The sequence below is a fragment of the Mobula birostris genome, chromosome 5 (genome assembly GCF_030028105.1).
Source record: "Mobula birostris isolate sMobBir1 chromosome 5, sMobBir1.hap1, whole genome shotgun sequence".
Lineage (NCBI taxonomy): Eukaryota > Metazoa > Chordata > Chondrichthyes > Myliobatiformes > Myliobatidae > Mobula > Mobula birostris.
In genome coordinates this window covers 110343160-110364180 of record NC_092374.1, presented here as the reverse complement: position 1 = coordinate 110364180, position 21021 = coordinate 110343160, and the positions used below count along the sequence as shown (strand labels likewise).

The 21021-nt window shown below is 42.2% G+C and overlaps 1 protein-coding gene across 1 annotated transcript in view; it reads left to right on the top strand.

Moving 5' to 3' along the window:
• LOC140198396 (contactin-associated protein-like 5) overlaps positions 1 to 21021 on the top strand; it is a 1159251-nt gene that overhangs the window by 365202 nt on the left and 773028 nt on the right. Inside the window, exon 4 of the mRNA XM_072259489.1 lies at positions 15258 to 15405. Within this exon, the coding sequence (XP_072115590.1) occupies positions 15258 to 15405 (148 nt within the window). The remainder of the gene's footprint in view (positions 1 to 15257; positions 15406 to 21021) is intronic.

Genomic DNA, 21021 nt, shown 5'->3' with positions numbered 1-21021 from the left:
ATGGGAAAGAAATGTGATTAAGTGGCTTTGAGCGTGAAATGATTGTTGCTGCAAGTCGGGATGGTTGGAGTCTCTCAGAAACTGATGATCTCTGGGGATTTTCATGCACAACGTTCTCTAGAGTTTACAGAGAATGGTGTGAAAAACAAAAAGCCATCCAGTGAGCTGCAGTTCTTTGGATGAAAATGCCTTGTTAATGAGAGAGGTCAGAGGAGAATGGCCAGACTGGTTCAAGCTGACAGGAAGGTGACAGTAACTCAAATAAAGAAATGTTACAACAGTGTTGTGTAGAAGAGCATCTCTGAATGCACAACACACTGAACCTTAAAGTAGGTGGGCTACAGCAGCAGAAGATCCCACTAGGTTTTACTCCTGTACCTGATAAAGTGGTCACTCTACTTATAACCGTTATTTGACTGAGCAATGAATTTTACTGACAATTCAGATTGCAAACTGAGCTGAGAAGTGGAGTCCATTTGGAGAGCTTCTTCCATACACATAGATCTGATGAACCAAATGGCTTACATGATGCAAAATTTCTACCAGGTTGAACAAACTAGGGTGGATTTCCTGGAGTAGTGGAGGATGAGAAGAGACTTTAAAGAATTTATAATATTATGAGAGGCATGCATGGAGTAGAGATACAGCATGGTAACAGGTCCAATAAGCCTGTATGACTCAATTACACCCTTGTGACCAATTAACCTGTTAACCCATATGTCTTTGGAATGTGTGAGGAAACTGGAGCATCTAGAGGAAACCCACACAGTCACAAGGGAAACCTCCAGAATTTTTTTTTCTGCTCCCCTTTCCCTCTTCTTTATTTCCTCACTCTGGTCTCTTACCTTTTCTCACTTGCCATTCAGCTCTTCCCCCCCCCCCCCCACCCAGTGTCCTTCCTCCTTCCCTTTCTCCCACAAATTTATTCTCCTCTCCTATTAGATTCCTTCTTCTCCAGCCGTCTGCATTTTCCACTTATCCTCTCCCAGCTTCTTATTTCATTCCCCCTCCCCCATCCGCACAGCCTCTAGAACAATCACCTTCCAGCTTGTACTCCTTCCCCTCCCCACACCTTCTCATTCTGGCTTCTTTCCCCTTCCTTACCAGTCCTGAAGGAAGACCTTGACACAAACATCGACTCTTTGTTGATTTCCGTAGATGACGCCTGACCTGCTGAGTTCCTCTAGCATTTCGTGAGCGTTGCTTTGGATTTCCAGCATCAACAGGATCTCTCGTGTTTATAATTTCCGGCATTTTGCATTCATATCTTTTGCATTCTGTTTTTATTCAGTCAGTTCTTATCACTTTGCCATCTGTGGGAGATAGTTGAACACAAATTGACTGACTTGCTAACTGCATTACTTCAAATGAGAATACTTCCGAGCAGCCAGTGGAAGTAGTGGATGCAGGTTCGCATCTACAGGATTGCTTGTTTTGATCACATATAAACTCCTTACAGACAGTGACGGAATTGAACACAGGTTGCATTTTACAAACTGCTACACTACCCTGCTGCCTCTTCACAGCTAGTGCTTTTTTCAAAATCTTGTTCAGTTGGTCAAAATGTCTAATACTGGAAAGCATGCATTTAAGAGGGAAAGTTCAAAGGACATGTACAGAGCAATTTTTTTTTACACTCAGAAAATGGTGGATGCCTGGAATACGTTGCCTAGGGTGGAGGTAGAGGTGGATCCATTAAAGCCATTTAAGAGATTCTTAGGTAAGCAAATGAATATGCAGAGGATGGAGAGTTGTAGACCACGTGCAGGCAGAGGGTGTCTGTAGCTTAATTAAATTGACACACCATAGTGTGCTGAAGGGTCTGCCCTATGCTGTACTGTTTGAAGTTTTATGATGCTTTCATCTTGCTGCCCAACATTTAGATGGAAAACAGGGGGAGTCTAAGACCAGAGGGCATAGCCTCAGAATAGAAGGATGTCCCTTTAGAACAGAGTAGTGAAGGAATCTCTTTAGCCAGGAGGTAGTGAATCTGTGGAATTCATTGCCAGAGATGACTTTCGAGGCCAAGTCACTGGGTATACTTAAAGTGGAAGTTGGTAGGTTTTTGATTAGTAAGAATGTCAAAGGTTATGGGAAAGTGCTGGAGGATGAAGTTGAAAAAGAAAATAAATCAGCCATGATGGAATGGTAGAGAAGACTTGATGGGCTGAATGGCCTAATTCTGCTCCTATTTCTTATGGTCTTATTGTCCACTCTGACGTGTTCAATGCAATGCTTTAAATCTAAATGTTAAAAAAAGAAAATCTGTTCTGTCAAGTTTACCACACACCGCTGGTCTTGATAATAATATATGTACACAACGATCAGTAATAATAAACTGAAATCCTGCGGATATGTTTGGTTTTAATTTAGATTCGATTTCAGATCAGCGCAGATCAAAATGAAATGTCACTGCTTGCCCAATGAGGCTCAAGTTAATTTGGATTTTAGCCTAATGAATCACTTTATTATGGTTCTCAAGGAAATCTCAGGAGTGTTTTATACTTCTGTCACCAATTTAGAGTGTTTGCATGTTGCTGACTTATTTCAATAATGTAACATTACCAACAAATCAATCATGTGGACCAGTGATGGTGGAGTGAAGCTATGTGATATACACTCAGTGGTCAATTTATTAGGTACACCTAACTGCCTAACCATGTGGCAGCATCTCAATGCATAAAAGCATGCAAACATGGTTTAGAGGCTTCAATGCACAGGATCAAAAGTAGCTGCAGAGGGTTGTAGACAAAGTTAGCTCCATCACTGGCACTTGGCACTGCCCTCCCCACATCTTCAAAAGTCAGTCCTCAGGAATGCGGCTTTCATCATTTCGGGCTCTTCCCATGCAGAATATGCCTTCTTCTCATTGCTATTCTTGAGGTGGAGGTAGAGGAGCTTGAGGACCCACACTCAATGCTTTAGGAACAGCTTCTCCCCCCCCCCCACCATCAGATTTATAGGACATAAAATACTACAGCACAGAACAGGCCCTTCAGCCCACATGTTGTGCTAACCTTATAACCTACTCTAAGATCAATCTACACACAAAATGCTGGAGAACTCAGCAGGCCAGGCAGCATCTGTGGGAAAGAGTACAGTTGACTTTTGGATGGGACTCTTTAGCAGGAGAAAAACCGAGATGGGAGTAGATTTAAATGGTGGTGGTGGTGGTGGGGTTGGAGAGAGAGAAACACAACATGAAAGGGGAAACCAGGAGGGGGAGGGGTGAGATAAAGAGCTGGAAATTTGATTGGTAGAAGAGATACAGGGCTGAAGAAGGGGGTATGTAATAGGAGAGGACAGAAGGCTATGGAGAAAGAAAAAGGGAAGGGGGTAATGGGGGTAAGGAGATAAGGAGAGAGCAGAAAAATGAAAAGGGAGAATGATGAAGCAGAGGGATGGGGGCATTTCTGGAAGTTTGAGAAATCGATGTTGGCATGCATGATCATTGATTTCTCAAACTTCCGGTAATGCCCTCATCCCTCTCTTTCTCCATTCCCTGTCCCGTTTCCCCTCTCTCACTTTATCTCCTTACCTGCCCATCACCTCTCTCTGGTGCTCCTCCTCCTTTCCTTTCTTCCATGGCCTACTGAGTTCCTCCAGCATTTTGTGTGTGTTGCTTGGATTTCCTGCATCTGCAGATCTTCTCTTGATTATGCGAAGATCAATCTAACCTTTTCCTTCTACAGACACCTCCAGTTTTCTGTCATCCATGTGTCTATCTAAGAGTTTCCTAAATGTCCCTAAAGTATCTGCCCCATCGCCAAAACTGGTAGGGTGTTCTACACACCCACCACTCCCAGTTTTAAAATACTTTTCGTCCAATCACCTCACAATAATGACCTTAGTATTAACCATTTCCATCCTGGGAAAAAGTCTCTGGCTGTCCATTCAATCTATGTCTCTTATCACCATGTACGCCTCTATCAAGTCACTTCTCATCCTCTTTCACTCCAAAGGGAAAAGCCCTACCTCGCTCAACCTATCCTTATAAAACATACTTTCTAGTCCTGGTAAATCTCTTCTGCACCCTCTCTAAAGCTTTTACATCCTTCTTATAATGAAGTGACCAGAACAGAAGACAACTTCTGAGTAGTCTATGAGCCCATAAACACAACCACGCTATTTTACTGCCTTTTGCACTATTTATTACTGTTTTATAATTTTTTTTGTAACATGTAACATACTTTTTTATGTATTGCACTGTACTGCTGTCCCAAAACAACAAATTTCATGACATATGTCAGTGGTAGTAGGCCCGATTCTGATCGTGAAATTGACAGCAATGTGTAGTTGCTATGATATTCTGACTGAGAAAGAATTGTTACTCCACTAGTCTTCCAAACAGTAATTGCAGGCTACATTGAGTGAGACAGAGCTACGGTACCAATTGTTTCCCTTCTCAAAGGAAACACCACAACTGGTTTCTTGCATCCAGTCTCTCCCCACTGGTGAAGCCCAGTCTCAGAAGGACAGCAAACCTCTCATTGTTCCCACTTGTTTTATCGTCTTGCATTAATTTCTGTCGCACCCCAGCAAGAATTGACAGGATGTCAGAGGATAAGTGACATCAGGCTGCTGTTCTATCACATCTAAAATCAACTGCATCTGAAACCCAACAGAGCTCTAACGATTATTTATTGATCATCTGCCCATCATTGCTGGTTACATGCTCCAGATATTCATATCACATTAAAGTCCACAAAATGTCAACCTTGTCGTCCTGAAAATAAAGCCATTCTCGGTGGTATATTGTAACTGAACTTCGATCGTTTGAAGGAAAAACATTTTATTTAGATTTTAAACAATTTTTCTGTGTAAGGAAAATAATTTGAAAGCATAACTTGATTTTCATATTGAGTCACACAGCACTAAGCACAGAAAATAGCCCTTTGGCCCATCTAGTCCATGCCAAGTTGTTATTCTGGCTAGTTTCATCAATCCGTACCATAGCTGATCATAACCCTCCAATCCATGTGGCTATCCAAACTATTGTTAACTGTAGCAATCGAGTCCACCTCCACTAATTCCACACCTGTTCGGATTTGTTCCACACTTGCACCACCCTCTACGTTTCCTTTTATGTACTATGTACTACCATTCCCCTGGAGTTTCTGATAAACTGGTAGAATGCTCCTTAGCTTAAACAGGTCCCTTGTGACTGAGCTTCTTCTTTGAAAGAGGTGTCCAATTATCCTACACCCTGGTTCCTTTTCCACAACCCTGCAAGTTCTTTTCACCGTTATCTATTTAATTACCTTTCCATCATTTTCCCCAGACATTTACACAGTCTCCAACAACATATTTTTGTTGTGGCCTTTGGCAGCTACGGTGGTGCTAGGAAGTTAGTGAACCTTTAGAATTTTCTCTATTTCTGCATAAATATGACCTAAAATGTGATCAGATATTCATGTAAGTCCTAAAACCAGATAATGAGAAACCAGCTAAATAAATAATACAAAAACTTATATTTGTTTATTTATTTATTGAGAAATATTACATGTATTTATTGGCAAAAGTATGTGCACCTTTGCTTTCAGTCATGGTGTGATCCCTTTGTTCACCAATAACTTCAACAAAACATTTCCAGTGACTGTTGATCAGTCAAGCACGTCGGCTTGGATGAATTTTAGGCCGTTTCTCCTTACAAAACTGCTTCAACTCTGGGATGTTGGTGGGCTTCCTTGCATGAACTGCTTGCTTCAGGTCCTCCCACAACATTTCTATAGGATTAAGGTCAGGACTTTGACTCGGCCATTCCAAAACATGAAATTTCTTCTGCTTTAACCATTCTTTGGTAGACTGACTTGTACGTTTAGGGTCATTGTCTTGCTGTATGACCCACTTTTTCTTGAGCATCAGTTCATAGGGAGATACCCTAACATTTTCCTGTAGAATTTTCTGGTACAATTCAGAATTCACAGCTCCATCAATGATGGCAAGCCATCCTGGTCCCAAGGCAGCAAAGCAGACCCAAACCATGACACGGCCACCACCATGTTTCACAGACGGGACAAGGATCTTATGCTGCAATGTAGTGTTTGCTTTTCACCAAACATTCTGCTTCTCGTTTAAGCCAAAACATTCTGTTTTGGACTCATCCATCCACCAAACATTCTTCCAATAGCTTTCTGGCTTACCCACATGGTCCTTAGCAAACTTTAGACAGGCAGCAATGTATTCCTTGGAGAGTAGTGGCTTTCTCCTTGAAACCCTGTCATGTACACCATTGTTGTTCAGTGCTTGCCAGGTGGTAGACTAGTGAACACTGATATGAGCCAATGCAAGAGAGGCCTGTAGCTCCTTAGGTGTTACCCTAGGGTTCTTTGTGACCTCCTGGGATATTACACGCCTTGCTCTTGGAGTGATGTTTGTTGGTCAACCATTCCTGGGGAGCATAACAACGGTGTTGAATTTCCTCCACTTGTACACCATCTGCCTAACTGTGGATTGGTGGAGCCCAAAGTCTTTAGAAAAGGTTTTAATGGTTTTATATCCTTTTCTGGCTTGGTGAGCATCAACAACTTTTTTCCTCAGAAAGCTCCTTTAATCGAGGCATGGAACACTTCCAAAAATCTGGGTGGTGAAGATTAGACTTTAAAGTGAACACCCAGGTTTATGTTCTTTAAATAGGGCAGGGTCTCCCACACCCACACCTGATTGTCTTGTCATCCCATTGATTGAAACACCTGACTCTAATTTCCCCTTTAAATGAACTGATAATCCTAGAGGTTCACATACCTTTTCTGATAAATACATATAACATTGAATCATTTTTCACAATAAACAAACGAGCAAGCATAATCTTTTGTGTTATTTATTTAATTGGGTTTTCTTTATCTAGTTTTAGGACTTGCATGAAGATCTGATCACATTTTAGGTGATATTTATTCAGAAATAGAGAAAATTCTAAAGGGTTCACAAACTTTCTAGCACCACTGTAATATTGTAGTATAACAAACAAGAAGAAAAAGTAGATTAGCTTTATTTGTCACATGTATATCTAAACATAAAGTGAAAAGCATTGTTTGCATCAATGACCAGCACAGTCCGATGATGTGCTGGGGGCAGCCCACAAGTGTTGCCATGCCTCCAGCACCAACATAGCATGCCCACAACTTACTAACCCTAACCTCTATGTTTTTGGAATGTGGGAGGAAACTGGAGCACCCGGAAGAAACTCACACTGTCACAACCCATCGAGTTTGTTTCAAAATCCTCTCCCAAACCTATGACCTTTCTGGAGACAAAAAGAGATGGTAGATGCTAGAATCTGAAGCAAAAAAAAAAAAGCATCTGGGGTACACCATGGTCCAGGCAGTATCTGTGGTGGGAAATGGATAGTTAATCCTTCAGGCCTTGCAGATCTCAACCAAGTCCATTGTGACTGGAAAGATCTGAGATGCTGATTGTCCTTTATCCCCCAAAGTCACTGCCTCCAGCAGCTCCCTTTTTTGCTCCATTAAGTTTACAGCCTAGAAACACTTAGCAGCAGGCATATGGGAATTTCAAAATATAAACATAAAAATAGATCAGTACGAGGAGGCCTCCCTGATTCTCGCCTCATTTGCTAACCTGTACCTCCCAGCTTCACACTTCATTCTCCCCCTGCCATCCATGTTCCTTCCCCCTCACCTAGCTTCACCTATCACTTTCTAGTTTGTACTACATCCCTTTCCCCCACCTTCTTTCCCTCTTCCTTTCCAGTCTCGATGAGGGGACCCAGCCTGAAAGGTAGACTCTTTATTGTTCTCCTAGATTCTGCTTGACCCACTGAGTTCCTCGGGCATTTTGTCCGTGTTGCCCTGGACTCCCAGCATCTGCAGCATCTCTTGTGTTGATGATGGCTAATTTGGTGATCACTTCAAACCTGCATTCCCCACAGTATCCTTTCACCATCTTGCTTATAGATTATCTACCTCTGCCTTACAAATATTCAAAGATTCTGTTCCCATCTTCCCATGAGGAAGATAATTCCAAAGACTCACAGTTCATCCTGTTTTGCATTACCAGTCCCTTATTTGAACCCCCAGTTCTATATTCTCCCAAGAGGAATCATCATTTCTATGTTGTCCTTGTTAAGATCACATCCACGTAGTTATTGAAACTACGCTCAAATGTTGAAATTGAGCCTGCATCCACCACTTCAGCTGGCAGCTTGTTCCACATTTTCACCACCCTTTGAATGAAAATGTTCCCCCTCATGTTTCCCTATAACATTTCAGCTTTCACTCTTAACCCATGACCTCTAGCTCTAGTCGCCAACCCCAAGTGAAAAAGCCTGCTTGCATTTACCCTATCTAAGTACCTTATAGTTTTGTTACCAGCAGTACAGTACAGGTACAGGCCCTTCAGCCCATGATATTGTGCTGAACCAATTAGGTTAATGTCTTCTAATCCCTTCTGCCTGCACATGGCCCACTTCCTTCCATTCTCTGCACATTCTTGTGCCTGTCTAAGAGTCTCTCAAATGTTTCTATCGTATCTGTGTTCACACCACCCCTGGCAGCATATTCCAGGCACCCATCGTTCTCTTTGCCTGGGATATCTTTCAATGTTCTCCCTCTCATTCCAAACACAATCCTCTAGTAATAGATATGTAGATCTCTATACCTCTCATGATTATGTACAGCTGTTATCAGGTCCCTCACCTCCCCTCTGGCTTTCTCCTTCATCAATAAAGCATCATTTCAAGTTCAAGTTCGTTTCTTTTTGTCATTCTACTGTGCACATTCAAGCGAAACAATGTTCCTCTCGACCGAGGTGCACAGGCCCTGTAACCCGCACACATACTGTAACAGTTAAAGTGATGTACATTAACAAATTAATAAATTAACAAATAATGAGCTGCATATAGAATACAAGTTCAAAAGTAAACAGTATTACGCTACTGGTGTTTCATACGTGATGAGAGCTGGATGACAACAGGGGGTTTAGTAGTCCTACAGCCTGAGGGGAGAGGCTGTGTTCCCAGCCGAACAGTTCTTATCCTAATGATACGGTACCTCCTGCCTGATGGTAGGGGTCAAAGAGATTGTTGGACAGATGGGAAGCATCATTGACAATGATAAAGGCCCTGCATAAGCAGCTCTCCTGATAAACATGTCAAGTGGGTGGAACAGTGACCTCGATGTTCCTCTCTGCAGTCCTCACAATCCTTGGTAACCACAGTACAGTCAAGTTATAGGTCCATGACTGAGTGCTGGAGAGGCTTTTACTTTACAATACACTCCGAAAGTCGTTTTGGATGTTTGTGGCTGTGTTCATTCAGGGGAGAATTTTGCAGTGCCCTGGCCTTGTTTGTCTAACCTCTGTGGAAGTAAATGGACTTGGCATGCAGAATATCACTCTTTGCATTATGTTATTTCTCTGATTGTTTCCATTTCTCCTGATAGCAGCTCCTTTATCTGAAGCAGAATTCATTGATTTGATCTTCATAGGGGCTAACTTATATTTTAACAAGAGAGAAAAATTGTTGTGATCACAGGATCAAACTTGGGTCAGTGACTTGCATCTGTCTGATAGTTGTGGTTCAAGAGACCGGCACTGATCCCAGCACAGTATTTAGCCTGATAATCCTGTGTGGTACTGCGAGTTAACACATTCCGTGTTTAGATGAGTCATTAGATTCTGCCTTTGTGTGTCCTTCTAGGTAATAGGAATTTGAAAGCTTGGTCTTTTGCTTCTATAGGGCAGATCTCTTAAGGAACAGCAGCTTTAAACTTTTTTTCCTTAGGCAATCTGATTGACTAACAGTAAAATTATTCTGAAAAGCAGTTCTTTGATTGCTAGTGGACCATCATTAAAAATATAAAAGCCCAAAGCCTGTGTTGGGCTTTATTTTAACTGGTATAATCACCAAGGGGTAAACTTGGGGAGGGCTGGATAAGTTGATGGTTGGAGATTGTGACAACTGAATCAAGCACTTTTGGTACTTAAACTTGTAAGAAAAGCAATTATGCCCAGATTGGGCCAGCACAGCCGTGTAACACTATTACAGCACCAGCAAACCGGGGTTCAATTCCTGTGACTGTCTGAAAGAAGTTTGTATGTTTTCCCTGTGACCATCTGGGTTTCCTCCCACATTTCAAAGACGTATGGGTTAGTAGGTTAATTAGTCACATGGATGTAATTGGGAGGCATGGGCCCGTTGGGCTGGAAAGCACTGTTACGGTGTTGTATCTAAAATTCAAAATGCAAGAAAAACACGGCTTCTACGGAAAGAAATAAGCAGTTGATGTTCCACACCAAGTTTCTCCATCAGGACTTGAAAGAAAAGGGGCAGAAGCCAAAATAAGAAGGCGAGGGAGGGGAAGAATTGCAGTCTGGCAGGTGATAAGTGAGACTGGGTGAGCGGAAAGGTGGGTGGGTGGGGGAGGGGGGATGACGTGGGAAGCTGGGAGGTGATAGGTGGAAAAGGTAAAGGACTGAAAAAAAAGCAGTCTAACAAGAGAGGACAGTGGACCTTGGAAGAAAGGGGAGAAGGGGGGAAGCTAGGTGGAGGTGATGGACAGGTGAGGGGGAAGAGATGTGGTGAGAGAGTAACTGGAAAGAGAAATGGAAAAAGACGTTTGGGTGGAGGGAGTAATTACCAGAAGCTGGAGAAATCGATGTTCAAGCCATCAGGCTGGAGGCTACCCAGGTGGAATATAAGGTGTTGCTCCTCCAACCTGATTTCCATAATCTTCAGAATCTCTTGTCTTTATGTTTGGCCACATTGATTAATTCTGTAAAGGAGCTGCTCAAATCAGGATATATCGGTAAGGTTAGGGTATGTGTTTACAGCATGAGTCTGCCTCTGAAATATCATTGGTCTTGTCTGTGTAATTTTAGCGTTGAACTCAGTCATAATGCGTGAGTTGAAAAATTACAGGTCCAGGGAGACTTGTGTATCCTTATATCTACTGTGGAGTTCGATTAGGATTCTGAGAGTACAGCATTCACTTTGCAGCAGACATGCATGTTTAATAAACCATTTGCTTTTCCCCTTGTATGAGATATGCACAGATGAAAAATAATCCCACACAAAAGACAAAAAGGTGAAATCCTTCAGTCTTCATGCGGCCTATTCTGTCATCCCCAATACTCAGTTATTGAATTGCAAGGAAAAAAAATATTTGCAGCAGCCCCTCATGCACCTAGTATCAGAGTGATGTTATCATCAACTCGATATGCCTGTGTTGCTGTTGCAAGTATGTTTCTCATTGGACCTGTGCATACATGTACGTGTGCCTATGACAATAAACTTGACTTTCAGTTTGATTTTGGAGTTATAACTCCACTGTATCATACCCATGTTTTGCTGAAAAAGATTTGTTTATGCATTAAGTGAGAAGAACTATACTGTGAGTTTCATGGAACAGCACAGCACAGGAATAGGTCATTGTTGTGCCCATCACCTAAAGAGCAAATTAAAACTATCCCAACACTAAACCCTCCTACATACACAATGTCGATGTTTGATTGCCACTAGCAAATCAACAAGAGCCATTGAATCCCACAGTGTAGAAGCAGGCACTTCAGTACATTCAGTCCATGCTGACCCAATATTCTACCTAGACTACATCCCTCTAAACCCCTTTCATCTACATTCTGATCCAAACTTCTCTTTCAAGTTACAATTGGATCTGCATCTATCACTTCCACTCGCAGCTCGTTCCACTTTTGCACCACCCTCTAAGTGAAGATCTTCCTTCTCAGATTCCTGCTGAATATTTCACTTTTCGCCCAAAACCTATGACCTGTAGTTCTAGTCTCAGCCAACATAAGAGGAAAAAGCCTGTATGTATCCATCCCTTATACACCCCTCGTAATTTTGTACACCTCTCTAAGATCTGGGCTTGTCTAAGTGCAATGCTAGTGTGCAACTGCCAACAATACCTGGACAGCTAAAACACCAACAATTAGCATTTGAAATTCAACCAGGTTTGAAGTGGTGTGTTACGTTGAAAAGAATAAAGGGGTTACAGTGCTTTTCAAGGAACTGTAGTGGATCTGGGAGTACAACTATGTATATCACTAATAATTTAGATACAGCAATAACAAAGAACATGAATGTCTGATCAGGAATAAAAGGAATATGACACAGGTATAGACATCTGTGATCAAGAAAGTCTCTTGAGGAATATAGTGTGTCTAGGAGAGATCTCTAGAAAGAAATTAGAAGGGTGAAAAGTGGTTATGAAATATCCTTGGCAAGCAAGAGTAAAGAATTGGAGTTGAAATTGGAATTGAAATAAGGTTATTATTGTCACATGTTACCAAGATACAGTGCTGTCTTGCATGCTGCTCATACAGATCAGATCATTGCGGTAGAACAAGATAAAGCACTAACAGAGTGTAGAATAAAGTGTAACAGCTACAGAAAAGGTGCAGTGCAAGTAAACAAGAAGGTGCAAGCTCTTCATGAGGTAGATTGTGAGGATAGGAGTCCCATTTATTGTACTAGGGGATTCTTATATACAGCAATATAGGAGCTGTCCTTGAGCTTGGTGGAATGTGCTTTTAGACTTTTGTATCTTCTGCCCGATTGAAGATGGGAGAAGAGAAAACTGAAAATAAATTATTGATGCAAAATTGTGTGTCTATAGCAAACCTGGTAAGCAACAGGCTAATATACTGCAAAGAAAATTTGTGGGTCAATTATCTCAAACTCATATGTTTTTCTGTGATTATTGTTTGGAAATACTGAATCCCTTAGATGGAGAGAGTCCTCATTATGTCCTTGAATAGAATCAAATTGTGGGTCCACATTGATATAACTATTGCATGAGTGGGGAGAGATTACTTATTTTGAATGGAAGGTTATTAAACAGTTGTTGTTTATAGAATAACAGATAACTAATTAGGGCCTTCAATTATACTGTCCTCTCTATAATGTCCACTTTTGTATCTTCAATCAAATCCTCCTCGATTTCTCCCTTTTTGACATTTATGCTTCTGTGGAATGATTTTTTTTCTTGATTTATTACAGTAAAGGTTCTATATGTTCAATTATGTCACTTTATTTATGATACTATTGTGAAAGAGTATTAAACTTAGAAACAGGAATAAGGCATTTGAACTCTCAATTCTTTCCTACTGATTGACTATCCCATGACTAATCTCAATCTCAACTCCATTTTCCTGCTGATGTTTCATTGCCATATAGATCCCTGTCCACAATTGCAGCTCTTCGATATCAAATTCTTTTAATGTTTTAGCCTCAATTGGTTACCGCTCATTCCTCTGAACTCAATGCATGCTGATATGACGTTCCTCACATTTTATCCCACAGAGCCCTGGTATTTATACAAAAGAAATAATTGCTTAATTGATGAGAAAAAGAATTGATTTCTTCTTGGCATTTTAAATTGTATCTAAAACCCATATATTGTGGAGCAAATAATCGATAGTTTCAGAACCATCCACCAATCCATACATAGAATATTAGCCTTAAATCTCAAGTAATAAATATTTTGATTTTTTCTTGCTCTGCAAGATATGATCAATTATTACATAGGTAACTCTCAGAGGCACTCCTGTAACCAGTCACACCCCCCTTTGCATTGGCTGCACAACAGTGGAAACTGCAAGTAGTTTCAAACTCCTGGGAATGCACCTCACACACAACCCCTCATGGTCCCAGGACATATCCTACACAGCTAAGAAAGCTGATCAATGCCTCTACTTTCTGAAGAGGCTGAAGAAAGATAGGCTCTACACATCCATACTCATGTCATTCCACAGATGAGCAGTAGACCATAGACAATAGGTGCAGGAGTAGGCCATTCGGCCCTTTGAGCCAGCACCACCATTCACTGTGATCATCCACAATCAGTATCCAGTTCCTGCCTTATCCCCATAACCTTTGATTCCACTATCTTTAAGAGCTCTATCCATCTCTTTCTTGAAAGCATCCAGAGACCTGGCCTCCACAGCCTTCTGGAGCAGAGCATTCCAAATATCCACCACTCTCTGAGTGAAAAAGTTTTTCCTCAACTCCGTTCTAAATGGCCTACCCCTTATTCTTAAACTGTGCCTCTGGTTCTGGACTCACCCATCAGCGGGAACATGCTTCCTGCCTCCAGCGTGTCCAATCCCTTAATAATCTTATATGTTTCGATAAGATCCCCTCTCAGTCTTCTAAATTCCAGAGTATACAAGCCCAGTCGCTCCAATCCTTCGACATATGACAGTCCCGCCATCCCGGGAATTAACCTTGTGAACCTACGCTGCACTCCCTCAATAGCAAGAATGTCCTTCCTCAAACTTGGAGACCAAAACTGCACACAGTACTCCAGGTGTGGTCTCACCAGGGCCCTGTACAGCTGCAGAAGGACCTCTTTGCTCTTATACTCAATTCCCCTTGTTATGAAGGCCAGCATGCCATTAGCTTTCTTCACTGCCTGTTGTACTTGCATGCTTGCTTTCAGTGATTGATGTACAAGAACACCTAGATCTCATTGTGCTTCCCCTTTTCCTAACTTGACTCCATTTAGATAATAATCTGCCTTCCTGTTCTTACCACCAAAGTGGATAACCTCACGTTTATCCACATTAAACTGCATCTGCCATGCATCTGCCCACTCACCCAGCCTGTCCAAGTCACCCTGCGTTCTCATAACATCCTCCTCACATTTCACACTGCCACCCAGCTTTGAGAGCATCCTAACTAGGTGCGTCACTGCATGGTACGGTAATGGCACTGAGGCAGACAGGAAGTCTCTACAATGGTCAGTCAAAACAGCCCAAGCCATCACTGGCACTGGTCTACCCACCATTTAGCACATATACACAGAAAGGTGCTGGCAAATGGCCAGTAACAGCATGAAGGATCACACACACCCTGCTCATGGACTGCTTGTTCCACTCTCATCATGGAGGATGCTAAGTAGCTACAACCAGACTCAAAAACAGTTACTTTCCCCAAGCAGTAAGGCTGATCAACACCTCCACCCACTACCTCCACCATTACTTCCCATCAGTCACCTTATGTGTCACTTTATGGACACAGTCACTCTACGTACATAAGCTATCTTATGTATTTATATTTGCTTTGTTGTTTTTCAAAATTACTATTGTGTTCTTGATCTTTTGTGTTTTTTTGCTACGTTGGATCTGCAGTAACAATTATTTCATTCTCCTTAAGCTTGTCTATAGGAAATGACATTAACCAATCTTGAAGCTTAAACCTTGAATTGAATGGAGTGATTATTATTTGGGTATGTTGGAGTGGTCCACACCTGAATTTATTTTCCTTCCCTTACTTACAGGCCTTCACAGGAAATTCCAACGCAGACACAGTAGTGCACCACAAGCTGCAAAACCCAATCAAAGCCAGATTCCTTCGTTTCATTCCTCTGGACTGGAATCCCAATGGAAGAATCGGAATGCGGGTTGAACTTTATGGCTGCTCCTACAGTAAGTATTGAGCTTCAAAACCAAGTGGTTGTATATTGGCATCGGCAATGGCACTTTGGCATTCATAGGCTCATGTTGCCTGGTGTTCACAAAGAGAATGGAGTTACAGAGTTATAAGACCAGAAGACATAGGAACAGAATTGGGCCATTTGGCTCCACCATTCTATCATGGCCGATCCATTATCCCTCTCAATCCCATTCTCTTTCCTTCTCCCCATAACCTTTGACACCCTGACTAATCAGGAAACTATCAACCTCTGCTTTAAATATACTCAATGACTTGGCTTCCACAGCTGTTTGTGCATTGAATTCCACAGATTCAGTACCCTCTGGCTAAAGAAATTCCTCCTCATTTTTGTTCTGAATGGGCATTCCGCTATTCTGAGGCTGCACCTCCTGGTTCTAGACTCATCCACTATAGGAAACATCCTCTCCATATCCACTCTACCTAGGCATTTCATTATTCGATAGGTCTCCCCCCTCATTCTTCTAAAACAAGGGTTCCTAACCTGGGACCATAAACCCCCTGGTTAATGGTAGGGGTCCATGGCATAAAACAGATTGGGAACTCCTGTTCTAAACTCGAGCAAGTACAGGCCCAGAGCCATAAAGCGCTTCTTACATGTTAACATTTTCCTTCCTGGATTCATTGTCACGAATCTCCTCTGGAACGTCTCCAATACCAGCATAACAACTTAATTTGAAGTAGTAACTAAGAGGGAGACGTTGTTGCAAGGCAAGAGCCATTTGAAAAGAGCAAGTCTCAGTGGAAGTGAATCATGATTTGAAGTATCGAGTGAGAGAGAAACATCATTGTAAAGTGAGAGCCATTTGAAAGAACAAGTCTCAACAGGAATGAGCTATGATTTGAAGTAGAGACTGAGAGAGAGACATCATTGTTAAGCAGAAGCCATTTGAACAGGAGGGGTCTGATCGGGAGTGAGTTTTATTTGAGCCAATGAAAGGAAGGGAGGTGTAAGTGGAGCAGCCATTTTTGGAGTAGATCAGTGCTGGAGTAGAAGTCTTTGGCGAGAACAGGCGGAGGTTCTAAATAAGTTTCCAGTAAGTTTTGTTTTCCTCTCCTCTGTCATCAATACATAGCTAGTGTGCTGACAATGGCTGCAGAGTTCGTGGTTTGCTCTTTGTGTGAGATGTGGAAACATCCAATCTCCCTGATAACTACATCTGCACTAAGTATATCAAGTTTCAGCTTCTTATAAACCATGTTTAAGGAACTAGAACTGCAGTTTGATGACCTTTAGCTCTTATGGGAGAATGAGGATGTGATAGATAGGAGCTACAGGGAAGTATTCACCTAAGTTGCAAGAGGTAGGTACCTGGATGATTGTGAGGAGAGAGGCAGGTCAGTGCAGTGTATCTCTGTGGCCCTTCCCCTCAATAATAAGTATACCACTTTGGATACTGTTGAGGGGAATGACATACTAGGTGGGAACCACAGTGATCAGGTCCATGGCACTGAGATAGGCTCTGTGGCTCAGAATGGAAGTGGGCAGAAGAGTAGTGCAGTAGTGATAGGGGACATATAGTTAGAGGAGCAGACAGGAGATTCTGTGGATATGAAAAAGACACCTGGATCATACCCTGCCTCCCAGATACCAGTGTCAGGGATGTCTCAGGTTTGGTCCACAGCATTCTAAAGAGTGTTATGAGACGCTCCCAGCTACGCCAGCTTCTGAGATTTAAACGGTCTAACTCTCCGGAGTGCGGCTAGCTGGCACTCCCTCTTTAAGGGCTTAGGACATTCCTGTTAATTGATAATCATGGTTTGGGTGCCTGGAATTGAGTATTTAAGGAACACCTGAACATGGGTTCAGTGCTCAATCATAAGCCTACCAGTGATTTTGTCTAGTGTTTGTTTTGTGCTCAGTGTCTCGATCCCATTTGATACCGTGTCTCAATCCCGTTTGATACCGTGTCTCAATCCCAGCCTCAGATACTCCAGCATTTGGGTCCAATCCATCTTCGTCAATTGACTCTCAGGGGAAGAGTGAATAGTCAGAAGTCATGTTACATATTGGTACCTGCAACATACTGTAGGTAGGAAAAGGGAGGAGGTCCTGAAGAGAGAATATAGGGAGTCAGGTAGAAAGCTGAAAAGCAGGATCGCCAGAGTAGTAATCATTAGATTGTTGCCCATGCCATGCACCAGTGAGGACAAGATTAGGATGATTTGCCAGAGTAATGCATGGTTGAGGAATTGGTGCAGGGGCAAGGTTTCAGATTTCTGGATCATTGGGATATTTCCTAGGGAGGGTATGCCCTGTACAAAAAGGATGGGTGACCCCTGAACCTGAAAGAGACCAATATCCTTGTGGGCAGGTTGGCTAGACCTATTGTGGAGGGTTTAAATTAGTTAGGCAGGGGGATGGAAACTGGAGTGACAGGGCTGAAGATGAGGCAGTCGGTATACAAGTAGATACAGTGTGTAGTGAAACTGTAATGAAGGACAGAGAGATTATAGGGAAAATTGCAGTTAGTTGGATGAGTTGAAGAATTACATGAGAGCAAAATCGAAAAGAGAGATGAATACAGAACTGGAGATATTGTATTTCAATGCTCGCAGGATACGGAATAAGGCAGTTATGATTGGCAGGTACGATGTGGGCATCACTCAGACGTGGTTGAAAGAAGATCATAGTTGAGAGGTTAATAGCAAGGATACACATTGTGTCAAAAAGACAGGCAGGTAAACAGAGGGGTGGGGTGGCTCTGTTGGTAAAATTGAGATCATTTCCTTAGAAAGAGGTGACATAGGATCAGAAGATCCAGAATCCTTATGGATAGACTTAAGAAACTGCAAGGTTTAAAAAACCCTGATGGAAGTTTTATACAAGCCTCCAAACAGTAGCCAGAATGTGAGATACAAATTGCAATGCGCGATAGAGAAGGCATGTAAAAAGGGTAATGTTACGATAGTGATGTGGGAATTTGATTATGCAAGTAGATTGAGAAAATCAGATCTGTGCTATATCCCAAGAGAGGTAATTTGTAGAATGCCTATGAGATGGTTTTTTACAGCAGCTTGTGGTTGAGCCCACTAGGGAAAAGGAAATTCTGGATGGTGTTGTGTAATGAACCAGGTTTGATTAGGTAGTTTAAGGTAAAGGAACCGTTAGGAGACAGTGATTGCAATATGATAGAATTCACCCTACAGTTTGAGAGGGAAAAGTTAAATTCAGATACATCTGTATTAGAGTGTAATAAAGGAAATTATGAAGACTTGAGAACAGAGCTGACCAATGTTGATTGGAAGAAGACACTGGTAGTGATGATGGCAGAACAACAATGGTTGGAGTTTTGGGGGACAATTCATAAGGTGGAGCATAAATACATCCCAAAGATGAAGAAGTATTCTAAAGGGAAGTTGAGGCAACTGAGGCTAACAAGGGAAGTCAAAAACAGTAAGAAAGCAAAGAAGAGGGCATATAATAGCCAATATTAATGGGAAGTTAAAGGATTGGGAAGCTTTTAAAAACCAACAGAAGGCATCTAAAAAGCCATAAGGAGAGAAAAGATGAAATATGAAAGAAAGATAGCCAATAAAAAAGAAGATACCAAAAGTTTTTCAGATATACACATATAATGTGACATGAAAGCAAAGCCCTTCAGCACAACTTGCCATGCTAATCAAGGTGCCCACCTAAGCTACTCCCATTTTCCTCTGTTTGGCCCATATCCTTCTAAACCTTTTCTATCGAATTGAGTTAAATTGACTTTATTACTTACATCCTTCATATACATGAGGAGTAAAATTCTTTACATTATGTCTCTGTCTAAATGTGCAATGTGCAATTTATAATAATTTATAATAAATAGTATGTACAACAGGGTAGTCAATATAACATAGAAATACAGTTGTGTCAGCATGAATTAATCAGTCTGATGGCCTGGTGGAAGAAGCTGTCCCAAAGCCTGTTGGTCCTGGCCTTTATGCTGTGGTAACATTTCCGGATGGTAGCAGCTGGAACAGTTTGTGATTGGGGTGACTCGAGTCCCCAATGATCCTTCGGGCCCTTTTTACACACCTGTCTCTGTAAATGTCCTGAAAAGTGGGAGGTTCACATGTGCAGATGCGCTGGGCTGTCCGCACCACTCTCTGCAGAGTCCTGCAATTGAGGGAAGTACAGTTCCTATGCCAGGCATCTCAATTGTGCCCCTATGTAAAGTTCTTAGGATTTGGGGGCCCATACTATACTTCTTCAACCGTCTGAGGTGAAAGAGGTGCTGCTGTGCCTTTTTCACCTGTGACGAAAGAGGGTTACAAAAGTACACATAGATTAAGATGTTAACTGTCCTGTGCTAGCACCAGTGGGATCAACAGTTGATCTGCCACCTGTCTTCAGGACAGAGAGATAAGTAAGACAATGGAGCAGCATTTGGAAATGTTAATGAAGAGATGAAAGAGTTTAACGGAAGGAGACACCGGTCTGAATATTGTCAAAACTGGCTCCTTTTGAACTCTGAACTGTTTGAAGTGTGATGGACAGGCAATACCCCAGCAGGGGGATAAAAAGGGATAGGTTCACTAAGGCAATGGACACACGACTCCACGAGGTAACGAGATCCTGAAAGCGGTGTGCCCCCCCACTAGTTGGCGGGAGTATTTTGGAGGTCTGGTCGTGGGACCAGCCATAGACGCACAGGGTGGAAAGGTACGGATCAGCGGGAACCTGGTGTGTGTGTCCGCCCTTGCCTGGGTGCTGGGTTCACCACAGAAGAACGATCGTATCTGGAACGGAGAGGTCACAGTCGGTGACCTCAGAAGACATTACAAAGGGCTCGCCCGAAAGCTGACTGCGAGGAATATCGAAGGTCTGTTTGGAATCCGATTTGAATATTCATTCGTTCTCTCTCTCCCCCCCCCACCACCCCCAATGGCACAACAGTGATTACTGTGAACTGAACTGAACTCAATTGAACTGAACTTTGCGTCACTTGAAACTGGTCATTTACCCCTAGACGATGATAGAGCTTGATTGATCCTATTATCCTAGTTCTGTGTACATGTGTGTTTATCATTGCTGACCTGTTGCATTTATTATCCTTTTGATTAGAGTACTGTGTTGCTTATTTCTTTACTAAAACTTTCTTAGTTCCAGTAATCCAGACTCCAACTGAGTGGTCCATTTCTGCTGGTTTGGCAACCCAGTTACGGGGTACGTAACATAAGTGGGGTTCTCGTCCACGATTTCGAATGCTAAATTTGGGATGGGGTAAATTGATTGGGTTAAAATTCCCGAAAGAAAGAAAAGGCAAACAGCAGAAATGGAGGTTGAGGAATTTCTAAAGGCGCCGACCTTAGAGGCATTAGAGGATGCCAGGAATGCAAAATTAGCAGCTGTGGCCAAACGGTTGAATCTTGTTAAGGGGAAGTCAACAATGAGGAGAGAGGAGATACACAGAGCTATCGTAGAGCACTATGTATCTAAAGGTGTGTTTCCCCAAGGGGAGCTGGAGGTGGTATCTATGGGAAAACCTGGTGGAGACGCAGTACAGGTGCAGCTTGAAAAACTGAGACTCGAGCACGAGTTCCGGGTACGGCAGCTAGAACAGCAGGAGAAAGAGAAACAGTTAGAATGACAAGAGAGAGAGAGA